This window comes from Nerophis ophidion, linkage group LG02 (genome assembly GCF_033978795.1).
Source record: "Nerophis ophidion isolate RoL-2023_Sa linkage group LG02, RoL_Noph_v1.0, whole genome shotgun sequence".
Taxonomy (NCBI): domain Eukaryota; kingdom Metazoa; phylum Chordata; class Actinopteri; order Syngnathiformes; family Syngnathidae; genus Nerophis; species Nerophis ophidion.
Genome location: NC_084612.1, coordinates 2,448,364 through 2,461,383, shown reverse-complemented (window position 1 = coordinate 2,461,383; position 13,020 = coordinate 2,448,364). Strand labels below are relative to the sequence as shown.

The 13,020-nt window shown below is 37.0% G+C and overlaps 1 protein-coding gene across 2 annotated transcripts in view; it reads right to left on the bottom strand.

Annotated features, from left to right (window-relative positions):
• Positions 1–13,020, bottom strand: part of vps13c (vacuolar protein sorting 13 homolog C) — a 91,668-nt gene that overhangs the window by 74,755 nt on the left and 3,893 nt on the right. Inside the window, exons 2-5 of one of the 2 annotated variants that reach the window (XM_061875996.1) lie at positions 8,314–8,357; positions 1,744–1,786; positions 571–666; positions 285–317 (exon numbers count right to left, since the gene is read on the bottom strand). In XM_061875996.1, coding sequence (XP_061731980.1) covers positions 285–317; positions 571–666; positions 1,744–1,786; positions 8,314–8,357 — 216 coding nt within the window. The remainder of the gene's footprint in view (positions 1–284; positions 318–570; positions 667–1,743; positions 1,787–8,313; positions 8,358–13,020) is intronic. The other variant, XM_061876005.1, reaches the window with a different exon arrangement.

The following is a 13,020-nucleotide window of genomic DNA, read 5'->3' as shown; positions in this document are numbered from 1 at the left end:
AGTTCTATGGGTAGTTGTCTCAGAGGTGTCCACTTCAGAGAGTGTGCAGAAACCAGAACCCACCGGAAGGATGACCCAGTGAAAGACCAGACTAGTCTGCAGCTAAGACCACTCAGACCATACCAAGCGCTAAATGGGCTGCACAGCGCCATCTTGTGATTGGTCACATGACATATTTTTCAGTAAAATCGGGGATCAAGCAGCCTAACAGGAAATGCTCAACAGCCCGACAGAAGAGTGGCGATTGGAGCGACCTCAACCACAATCGTGAGCGTCAGCCTTACCGTTAAAGGGACATGTTCTCAGCTGAGATCCAGCTGGAACACACACACACGTAATGTGAGAACATAACAAACAAAACATGTGCTAGTTTGGGAAAATAAGTGGCTTGGGCGTGGCCAGAACATGTGACCGTCATGGCACGACAACTTCCTTGTTTTGTCGCCTCGTTAGAATTCCCAGGGCCATAGTGGAGTCGAGATGAGGCTTATATTCCCTGTCATGCGTCAAAATCTTGTGTACACACTAAACAACAGCAGCTGTCACTCAAGTAACAGGAAGTGTACTTACTGGCTCCGGGAACAACCAGAAGGTAGAGTCCATCTAGGGTCGCCACCACAGCGTCATTGTAGAGGTTCTTCCAGGGAATCTTCAGCGTCAGCGTACCTGACACAAAAAAGGTCAAGTATAGAGGTTCATTTATGTCTTCATTACGACAGCTTTTTTTTGACACTAAATGTGAATTTTTTGCGTTTGAATCAAAAACAATAGTGAGAAAAATGTGCGTGTTTAAAAATTCAGTTTATTAAACTACAGTGTTTTAAAATTTTGTGTGGAAAAAAAAAACATTGTGTAAAAATTCTGCGCCCAAAAATTCAATGCAGACATATTCATTGCTTCAAAACTCCATATTCAATTCTAGTACATTAAGACTGAATCGATCCTGTCTCAGAACCAGACAACGAGGTGCTTCATTCTTTATTTAGCAGAAGTCAAGAGGAACAAACGGTATAAAATGGCTTGCTCTTACATTTTGAAGCAACACATTTTTTTGCACTGAATACACAGTTTTTATACACTAAATGTTTTTTACACGATTTTAATACACTGATTTTTTTCTCACACTAAATTTTTTCACAGTGATTTTTTTCTGCAATTAATTTTTTTACATTGAATATATTAACATGGAATTTTTACACACTGATTTTTTCCTTAACACAAAATTTTTACACAAGTTTTATTTCTGCGATAAACTTTTTTACACTGAATTTTTCTGCGCTGAATTTTCCTCAATTTTTTTATTCTAGGAAGTAGCTGAGATAGGCGCCAGCGCCCCCCGCAACCCCAAAAAGGGAATAAGCGGTAGAAATGGATGGATGGATATGTGTACAAAATTTCAGTTCACAACATTCAAATGCAAAAAATGCAGTTACATACATTAAGTCAGTGGTTCCCAACCACAGGGCCGCAGCTCGATTGGTACCGGGCCGCAGAATATTTTTTTCTTTTCTTTTTTTTTTAAAATTACATCAACATAAAAAACCAAAGATACACTTACAATTAGTGTAGCAACCAAAAAAAAACTCCCTTTTTCATGACAAAAAACGCCCAAAAAACAAACATACAAAAAAAAAAACTATTTTGGGCTCAACATGACACATCAGAACTTTCATCACATGCGCTCTTGACACAAAGATGACCACGCCATCAGGCGATATCACCTTTTGATTGACAGCCACTCACCTATCTGCCCAGCCTTCACCTTGAACGGGACATCAAATTCACTCTAAAATACAAAATACAAAAACAATGTCAACCACTACAACTCACTTGTAATTAGTGCTGTGAAGCAATTCAGAAAAAAATTGTGATCAATTAATCATTAACTGTAATTAATAAATGTAATTAATCTCTTTTTTGATCTCACCAAAAATGATGAGAAAAGCCCTAAACTTGAAGAATTTTCATTTAAATTATTTACATTAGTATAAAGATTAGGGTTGTTCCAAAAAATCAATTTACATACAAATCGCAATTGTTATTGTTTAACCATTTTCAAAAATTGATTTAAAAATATAAAATAAAACTTTTTTTTTTTTAAAGAATAGATTTGTTGATATTACTATTATTGTCATTATTCAAATCAAATCTAACTGTATTTATATACCACATGTAATACATAGGGCAGTGTTTCCCACAGGTCAGGCATCTATTTGTGGTGGTGTGGTCGGGCGGGGGGGTTTGTTTGTTGGGGGGGGAGAGGCAGCGGCAGCGGCGGCGGCGGCGGCGATGACCAAGAAGAACGCGGAGTTGGAATATAATTACAACACTTTATGTACATAATTATTTAATATGTAACTACAAGCTCCATTCACAGACAGAGTCCCACTGCTCTTATGAGCGGTCGAGCGAGTCAAAAGCCGAAAAAAATAGATAAATAAAAATATTATTTATTTTTTTTTTTTTATTTGTGCCGGCCGTAATTCTTTCGTGGCGGACCGCCACGAATAAATGAATGTGTAGGAAACCCTGCAGGCAAGTGGCAAACAAAGTGCAGAACACAAATTGAAAAAAATAAGTCATTGACACTGTTGCTTTTACTAATATTTTTTTCCCCTTTTTTTTTAGTATTGTATTTGCATGTTTTCTCAATTGATTTGTAATTTTTTTATCCTAAATATTGAAAAGCAGTAAATGGGTTAAAGCAGGGGTTTGTGTATTGTATTTCATTGGATCAACATTCTGTGACTTTGTAAATACAATTTGGAAAATACATTTTTAAAAAGATGTTTTTTGGCCAACGCTGTGCATACACAATAAGTCAAACGTCAGCAGCCAGGGGAAGCTTTTGGAATCTGTTTTGAGAAGGTTTTTGTTCAAATTAGGGTTGTACGATATACCGGTATTAGTATAGTACCACGATATAACTAATCATTTTCGTTACTATACCGCCTCTAAAAAGTACCGGTCCCGTAACTCCCTTTCCCCCCGTTGTTGTCGCTTTGTGTCATTGCTGGTTTACGAGCAGACGAGCATGTTCGGCAGCGCACAATCAAAGAGTACGTACAAGCAGACAATGTGTATGGACAAAAAAGGGAGAACGGACGCATTTTGCTGTCAAAATGTAAACAAACGCCATTGGTGGATCTACACCTAACATCCACTAATAATACCAAGTACAGGACCGTTTCTAAGTGATACTACTATGATTACATCGATATTTTTTAGCATCACACAATCTTTTTTCGATTTTTTAAAATTCATATTATGTTAATGAACTCAGGAAATATGTCCCTGGAAACATGAAGACTTTGAATATGACCGATGCAGGATTCTGTATTGACTTGGTATCGGATTGATATTCAAATTTGTGGTATCATCCAAAACTAATGTAAAGCATCCAAACAACAGAAGACTAAGTGATTATTACATTTTAAACAGAAGTGTCGATATAACATGTTAAAAGAGAAAGTAAGCAGATATTAACAGTAAATGAACAAGTAGATTAATAATTCATTTTCTACCACTTGTCATTAATAATGTTGACAAAATAATAGAATGAAAAATGACACAATATGTTACTGCATATCCCAGCAGCTAAATTAGGAGCCTTTGTTTGCTTACTTACTACTAACAGACAAGTTGTCTTGTATGTTCACTATTTTAGTTAAGGGTACACTTGAAATAATAAACATATGTTTAATGTACCCTAAGATTTTTTGTTAAAACAAAGCCAATAATGTAATTTGTTGTGGTCCCTTTTATTGAGAAAATTATTTAAATACATTTTGGTACCGGTACCAAAATATTGGTATGGGGACAACACAAGTTCAAATATATATACACCAAATATTATATTACTAGAATCGTGTTCAATTGAGCATCGATTCTGAATCAAATCGGCACTACAAGAAACACAATCGAATGGAAACATGGGGTGCCCAAAGATCCCCACCTCGAATAAAGAAAGAAATACAAAGCAAAAAAGTGGCATTATAAATTCTCTTTAACGGCCTTGAACAGAAGCAGTCTGATTTATTTACTAAAATAAAACATCAGTTTCTTGCAAAATGTTAAAGTTAACACAAAAAAACTGTAACTTTTCTGAGCAATAATAATAAATAATAATAATAAGTATTAAATGTTGTAACATAAATGCAACACATTCATTAATCACAGTGCTAACATACATTATTAATTGTGGTTTAAAAGAACAGATTTATTAAATAAATGTCTATATTTGTCACAGCTACCTGTTAAACGTTATGAAATATGTTGGTCCACAAATCGGATGAAATGTTGACTTTGATCAGCTGTCTCGTACATCAATATGTAACATTATCTCTCGTTTAAAACCGTGGTTTACCACAGAACAAAAAAGTTATTCACTTACGAGTTGTATTCATTTTGTCCAGCGTCACACGTTTAAGCATGCGCCTTATGACATGAACAGTCGATTAAAACAACATTATTCTCCAAGTAATGTACAGAACACATCATTGTACATGTAATATATCGCTACATCGATTCACAGATAAGTTATAATATTAGAAAGTCGGCTTAATGTAGGTCAAAACACACCCGAAAGTGTTGGCATTTTTCCATAGCTCAGGTAATAGAAAAAAAGTGCAGTTTCCCTTTAAACTAGTTCCTTATTCTACTTCATTACATACAATTATTTTAGCAAAACAAAGCCAATAGTACACAATAACTAAACAAAAGCAACAAATTATATACGACTCTTTTAAAATAATTTTTGGCCTCCTGTGTTCAGAGAATTAGTCCCTAACTTTCTAAACATTAACAAAAACCAAAAAAAAACAATTTTGAGAAAATATAACAGTATCGATCGGATCACTCTCGTATCGATCATCTATAGATAATACCCGCAATATCAACACCACCAATTTACAGATCGATCCGCACTCTTCTTATGTGTCGTGTACAATGCTGAAACACCAACAGTCGTTATATAATCTACTCTCTAACTCTTATTAATCTACTTGTTAATTTCCTGGTTGTAACTGCTTAATTTCTGCTGTAACGTGGTTTCTTCTAAACTTTACCAAGCACTTATTTCTTGGTGTTGTTTGGACCAATTATAGCACTTGCCTTTCTCAGTGTGTAACATGTTTCGCCTCGCCCTCCAGTGATAATAATGATCTTAATTTACAACAAAATGCAGTTTATTTGCCATAATGAAGGTGATTATTTTTAGGATAGAACAGATTTTTATTCATCCCACAATTAGTTCAGTTGAGTGGCTACAGACGGTGTACGGCGACACATAATTACAGTAGCTGCTCCCCCAGGGGTGGGCAAACTACGGCCCGCGGGTCACATCTGGCCAGCCAAATATTAAAAAAAGAATTGAGAATCTGTTTTGAGAATTGCCACAACAAATCTGATACCAGACATCGAGGCACTGGCAAAAATGGGTGATTAACAACACTGCTCCCACTAAAAGAGAATGTAAGCGTTAACCCTTTTATACAATTTTTATATTTCTTTGATATGACAATGTTGAATATAGAGGCATTATGATTAAGATAGTCCATGTTTGAGAAGCCTACTCCTCATTCCGATGGATATGATATGCTTTGAAATGCATCATTCGCTTGCCCGGTCCTGTCTTTAAAAATTCAAAAGCCAATGTGGCCTTGAGGCAAAACGTTTGTCCATCCCTGTACTAGCCGCTTGTCAGCCGGAGAGGATAGACTTTTAAAAAGCATCATCGGAAATGGTCGATCACAAAAACCCTTTGATACTGATCTGTGGTCAATCCATCGGCACATCCCTAAAAAAAAACACTTTTGATAAGTCTTTAAAAAGGGAACTGCACTTTATTTTATTTTATTTTGCCTATCGTTCACAATCCTTATGAGAAACAACAGTTTTTTTCTTTTTTTTTCCGCTTTCTAACATATAAAACTAGGCTGGTCCTAGGTGGCTAGCGATCCAGCTAATGGGAGCAATCAATTCTACCTCTAAATCATTCAAAAACCGTCAACAATACTTCATTTACGTTCCGTAACCTATATAATAACCAAGCTGTAGCGACATTGTTGTTGTAAGAGCGAACCCTGAGGAAATCCTTTTCTATCGTAGTAACACATCAGCATGCTTCGGTATTAGCCGTAAAAGCTAACTATGGCAGGAGATAAGCAAAATTTCTACAACATCACAAAACGTGTTTAAGTTTATATTGCACAATAAAGCGATATGACACCAATCTGTACTGACTGAAAACATGAACAATCATATTACTGTATCTGTAAATTATTATTTAATGTTTTATTTGCACACAGCTAGCCAGACAGTGCATGTGCTGTTACTGTAGTTGTAATAACATGCATGATTAATTAACTAAATTATTCATGATGTGGTGCTTGTATCATGATAAATATGGAGTGTGACTCACTCAATGGACATTTGTTGGTTTAGTACAGCTGGCCGGGAAAGATTCCAGTTTATTTTGGTTAAGCGATCCATTTTTGTCGAAATAGCTTGTCTCCCAGTTCCATATTTATAGCGTCAAAATCACTTTCACCTCACTCTCCCAACTTCCATCTACTCAAAGTTTCACTCTTCTTTCGTGCTGGCTTCTGTTAGCAGAAGTTCATCCTCAGTATGTTCAGCTTCAAAAGTATAAGGTTGTGAATCCTCATTTGTCCCAAAGTATTTTTTGTTTTTGTTGTCTGTTACCAAGTATGCCATGATTAGAACACACTGGTGTTTCATTCCGGAAGTAGAAACACACATTTGTTGCTACAAGTCAGACGCGCGCTGCTATGGAAACAGAAATCAATGCGCGGGATAAATCAGTCCCGTAAATGATTAAAATGATCAAAATATGGTAAACATTGAGTACTCTATTTTTTTCACAGTTTGGCCAGGGGTGCGACTTATACTCAGGAGCGACTTATGTGTGAAAATATTAACACAGTACGGTAAAATATCAAATAATTTTATTTAGCTCATTCACGTAAGAGACTAGTCGTATAAGATTTCATCGGATTTAGCAATTAGGAGTGACAGATTGTTTGGTAAACGTATAGCATGTTCTATATCTTATAGTTATTTGAATGACTCTTACCATAATATGTTACGTTAACATACCAGGGACTTTCTCAGTTGTTTTTTTATGCGTCAAATAACGTACACTTATTCAGCCTGTTGTTCACTATTCTTTATCTATTTTAAATTATCTTTCAAATTTCTATTATTTGTGTTGGGTTTTATCAAATACATTTCCCCCAAAAATGCGACTTATACTCCAGTGCGACTTATATATGTTTTTTCCCTTCTTTATTATGCATTTTCAGCAGGTGCGACTTATACTCCGGAGCGACTTATACTCCGGAAAATACGGTAAGTATTGTTATGAAGGTGTCTGTTACTACATTATTTATAGACTTCCAATGTGCATATAAAACGTGGATGGAGGGTTTTGAAGGCTTTGCGGCTCCCATTAGCCGCATCTTGCGAGCGTTTTTTAAAATAGTAAAAAAAAAAAAAAATACGTGTTTTTGTCCCTCATAATGACTGTGAACAATAGGCAAAATTTACAAAATTACAAAAAAAAGTGCAGTTCTCCTTCAGTCATATTATGAATATTTTACACTGTTTGTTAGATAATAATTGAAACCTCTTCTTTGCCATGGCTGCACGCATACTGTATTATCTTTGTGATGCATGGCGGGAGTGTTGTTTATAGATATTACGATGTTGCTGCTCTGAGTCAAGCACGAGAAGAGTGCAAAGAAACACAAAGGCACACAGAGGCAGTAACGTCGGATATTAAATATTTGATTGACGCCATTAACAATCCTAACACCATAACATCATGGGATTATTAAATCGCAAATAATGCACTAATTTGACAACCCTATTTATCATAACATTTTGTTCCTCAGGGTGCACTAAATCATGTCATTGTCTAATTTGCACAACTGGCCATGTTGTAAAACTCACTGCTTGTGTGTGGATGGGTAAAATGGAGCGTTTTTGTTTGTGTCATAAAAAAATGTGCCACATGAGCTTATGTTTTTGTAAATGTTGTTAAGTTAGGCTTGTTATAGGATCCGTGCACAGGCAATAAAAACAAAAACATTCACAATGTTTTCTGGGGTCCATGTAAGTGTGAGCTGATTTCAATTGATAAAAATATGCATGAAAATTATGGGGGAAAGAAGATCACAGCTAAATATATATACTTCTTTAAGCGATAGAAAATGAATGGATGGATGGATAGTTTATACTGGCTGATGATGATGATATCAGAAGAAAGAGGGGGAGCAGTGGCAGCCTTACCAGCGCATTTTCCTTGACTTTCAGGTTCTCGAGCACAACATTTCCTAAGGGGATGCAGAAGAAAAAAAGAGTTTATTTGATTTACTGTGGGGCAACAACATTTTTATGCAGGTGACACACAATATTTGGGCAAATAGGACAGCATTTAAATGATATTGTGCACAGACACAAGATGTTTTTTTAACACTAAAATTTGGACGTCTTTTCACATTTTTGTCAAGTCACTTGGGCGAGGCTCCCATACCCCTGGGAGCGTAACAGAATAAGTGGTGCTTATTGTTATTTCCCCAAATGACTTTCAGTCATATGTGCTTCAAAAACAATCTCAAATGACGACAACAAACCAGCCTCAGCTACTTTCTGTTCCTTATAGGGCTGATTGACTGCTCCATCAAGGCAGAATGCTTTTATGTGTGTCGAACATGCAAAGCCAGCAGGATGTCATCCTGACATACAGGTTTGTTAGTGCTAAAGAAACTACCTAATTACACTTCTTTCTCTGCAACAACAACAATACTGCGCATGTTGACTAGAAATGTGACGTTCATGAACGAATCAAGTCTTTTGAACGGTTCTTATAAGTGAACGATGAGAACCGATTGGCAGTTGAGAGCTGTTTTTATGCTCACCGAGGCAACTGGACTAAAAAATACTTTTTCAAATTATATGTTTATTTATTTTATTTCATTAAGTTAATTTATTTAATTCAGATTCACTCTTATAACTTATTGTTCTGATGTATGTCAAGCATATGCACAATTTTATATTTACATTTGTATTATGTCCTTTTTAAGTTTTCTATCGTCTTAATTTTTATTTAATCTTATTTACTCTTTTATATACATATATACATTTTAGTCTCACTTGTTATTTGTCTATTTTAATCTTTATCATTAAAATGCTCCAACGTTCTTTGGGTCAGGGAAAATTCTAAATAAATAGTGATATTACTGTCAAAGCATGGAAAAGTGGGACCACTTTAAGGAATACTTACAGTAGGAAGGGAATTTGTATAGCAACATTTACTGCAGTTTACCTGACACATGAAACGTGACAAACTGGGGGCGGGGGATGTGCACAATCCACTAAAGCCACCAAACGGCAGTCAAGTGTTGAATATCTTAAAATGTGTTTTGTTGCAACTCCAAATTTGACCATAGCATAAATTGCTACGTAGAGTAGCGCTTTTCATCTTTTTCAGTAGACTGCATTGCAAAATGATTAACCAACCCCACCAGCTTCTTCTCACGCAGGATCCACCCAGCGAATTTGGCCATATGAATCCCTTCCCTGTTGTACAGTTAAAACTAAGAAATATTGTCAATATTACAGAATAATTCTTACCAACACAGTAATATTCATGCAAAATTTAAATATTCTGATCCACATCTTTAAAAAAACAAAACAAAAAAAAACTATAATAACGAGCCAGCCTTTTGAACGGCCCTTTTAAAAGGAACAGCTCCACAAGATCCGGCTCCCTGTTAAGAGCCATAAATTCAATTTCTAAATGTGACTGTCACATCAGGTTACACATTTACAACATTCCAGTGGACTTATCAAAAATGTTGTTGTGTTTTAATAATTATGTGTGCATTTGTGTGTCCTCACAGCAGAGTGACAAGAATAATGGGGCAACGTTTCAAGGGGAACTACACGTTTCTTTTGTAATTTTTCGCAATCCTTTTGTGAGACAAGAACGAACACACGTCTTTTTTCAATGCATTTAAACTTGTAAATACAAATCAGCTCTCAAGGAAGCTAAAGGCGTCATTGCGTCGATTGTGGCCATTAAACCTCCAACAATACTCCATTTATTTTGTGACCTGAATATTAACCACGTATTAGTGATTTTGTAATTATACGGGCTAGTGTTACGGACCTACTTTTAGCAGCGCATTGATCACAGTGAGCTAAATAGCCTTTGCTGCTATATTGACATCATCAGCTGGTGCACTGCTGCACCGTTAATTCTAGATTATAAATCATACCTCTCACTTAGATATAAGTGAGACATAAACCAATAAGTTGGTCAACTATGACATCCAACTTATACCCGGAGATGGCGAGAAAGACACGAAAATATGCTGGTATTTCTTCATCTCAACGGGAATGTATGAACATCCCACCAGTCGTCATCCCAGTGAGAGCAGACGTTGTACAGTAAGTGTTTGTTTCAGTATGTCTGTTGTTTATTATGAAGTCTGCCATGAGTAGAAGTAGCTGTATGTTGAAGGAAATAGCGAACGGTATAATGTATCCGTGAAATTAACGTGCTGCCAAATGCTTAAAATGAGCAAAATTCGTAAATATGACATGTTATTATGAATGTGTCTGTTACTACATTACATATATACTTACAGCATGATTGAGGTGTTTGGATGTTTTTCGAGCACTATATAGGCGGAATACAGCGACTACTACAGGCTCCATTAGTAACTGCCTTTTGTTTTTGAGTTGAGTTGAGCTTGAGTTTATTTGTAACATGCAAGCATACAACATGATACATCACAGTTTTCCAGTTCCTCCATCCAACATGTTCGAAAAGGAGTAGGAAGAAGCAGAGTTTATTTAATCCAATCCCTTTTCCTTTACATAGCAGTTGCTAAAACTTTTGTTCACATCCTGCTCTCAATTTATTCTCAATATAAGTAATAACAATACAAATAAATAAATAAATACATGGCAATTTGTGAAGTAAGTTATATTTCATATGGTGAGATGAGTGAGATTATCTTGAAAATTAATGGATTGATTGGTTGATTGAAACTTTTATTAGTAGATTGCACAGTACAGTACATATTCCGTACAATTGACCATTAAATGGTAACACCCGAACAAGTTTTTCAACTTGTTTAAGTCGGGGACCACGTTAATCAATTCATGGTAAGCTTCATGGATGAGATAAATTTTGAATGATAATCACGGTTCTTCTTCTTTGTACTTCGTAAACACTTTTAGTTTGGAAGAGTTTTTTGAAGTGGATCATATTAGTACATTGTTTGATTTATTTGCTTAATCCAATTCTGTAATTTAATTCCACATACTGATATACTGAATGTCATAAGTCAGTGGTTCTTAACCTTCTTGGAGGTACCGAACCCCACCAGTTTCATATGTGCATTCACCGAATGCTTCTTTAGTGAAAAATATATATTTATATATATAAATATTTTCAAATTAAAGACACATTTATATGTTTTTTTTACTGGTGCACAAACTGGATACACGGTTGGTAGAGTGACCGTGCCAGTAACTAGAGGTTTCCAGGTTCGATCCCCGCTTCCGCCATCCTAGTCACTGCCGTTGTGTCCTTGGGCAAGACACTTTACCCACCTGCTCCCAGTGCCACCCACACTGGTTTAAATGTAACTCAGATATTGGGTTTCACTGTGTAAAAGCGCTTTGAGTCACTAGATAAAAGCGCTTAATACATATAATTCACTTCACTTCACTTCACTTCACTTCACTTCACTTCAAAGAACAAAACCAACAGTGCATGAACTCACAACAAATTACACACCTGCAAATCAGATGGAAAATTAGAGGGAACATTGTTTGGAGGTATCCATAATACGCCAATAGGGAGACGTTTTTATTTACACGATGAATTGGTTGTGTCTTGACCTCTGCGGCAGAGGCTCCGCCGAACCCCTAGGGTTCGATCGAACCTAGGTTAAGAAGTAAAGTGAACTATATTTATATAGCGCTTTTCTCTAGTGACTCAAAGCGCTTTTACATAGTGAAACCATATATCTAAGTTACATTTAAACCAGTGTGGGTGGCACTGGAAGCAGGTGGGTAAAGTGTCTTGCCCAAGGACACAACGGCAGTGACTAGGATGGCGGAAGCGGGTATCCAACCTGGAACCCTCAAGTTGCAGGCACGGCCACTCTACCAACCGAGATATACCACCCCAGAACCACTGTCTTGAGTGTTGTACGTGCGTAAAAAAATTTAACAATAATAATAATAATAATAATAATAATAATAGATTAGATTTTATATAGCGCATTTGTAAATAAATAATAAATGTGTTGTACTTGTATAGCGCTTTTCTACCTTCAAGGTACTCAAAGCGCTTTGACACTACTTCCACATTTACCCATTCACACACACATTCACACACTGATGGAGGGAGCTGCCATGTAAGGCGCCAACCAGCACCCATCAGGAGCAAGGGTGAAGTGTCTTGCTCAGGACACAACGGACGTGACGAGGTTGGTACTAGGTGGGATTTGAACCAGGGACCCTCGGGTTGCGCACAGCCACTCTCCCACTGCGCCACGCCGTCCCACACAGACACATTTTACTTTATAGTGTCATATTGGGGCAGCACGGTGAGCCAGGGGTTAGTGCGTCTGCCTCACAATACGAAGATCCTGAATAGTCCTGGGTTCAATCCCGGGCTCGGTATCTTTCTGTGTGGAGTTTGCATGTCCTCTCTGAAACTGCGTGGGTTGCCTCCGGGTACTCCGGCTTCCTCCCACCTCCAAAGACATGCACCTGGGGATAGGTTGATTGGCAACACTAAATTGCCCCTAGTGTGTGAATGTGAGTGTGAATGTTGTCTGTCTATCTGTGTTGGCCCTGCGATGAGATGGCGACTTGTCCAGGGTGTACCCTGCCTTCCGCCCGATTGTAGGTGAGATAGGCTGCAGCGCCCCCCGCGACCCCGAAGGGTACAAGCGGTAGGAAATGGGTGGA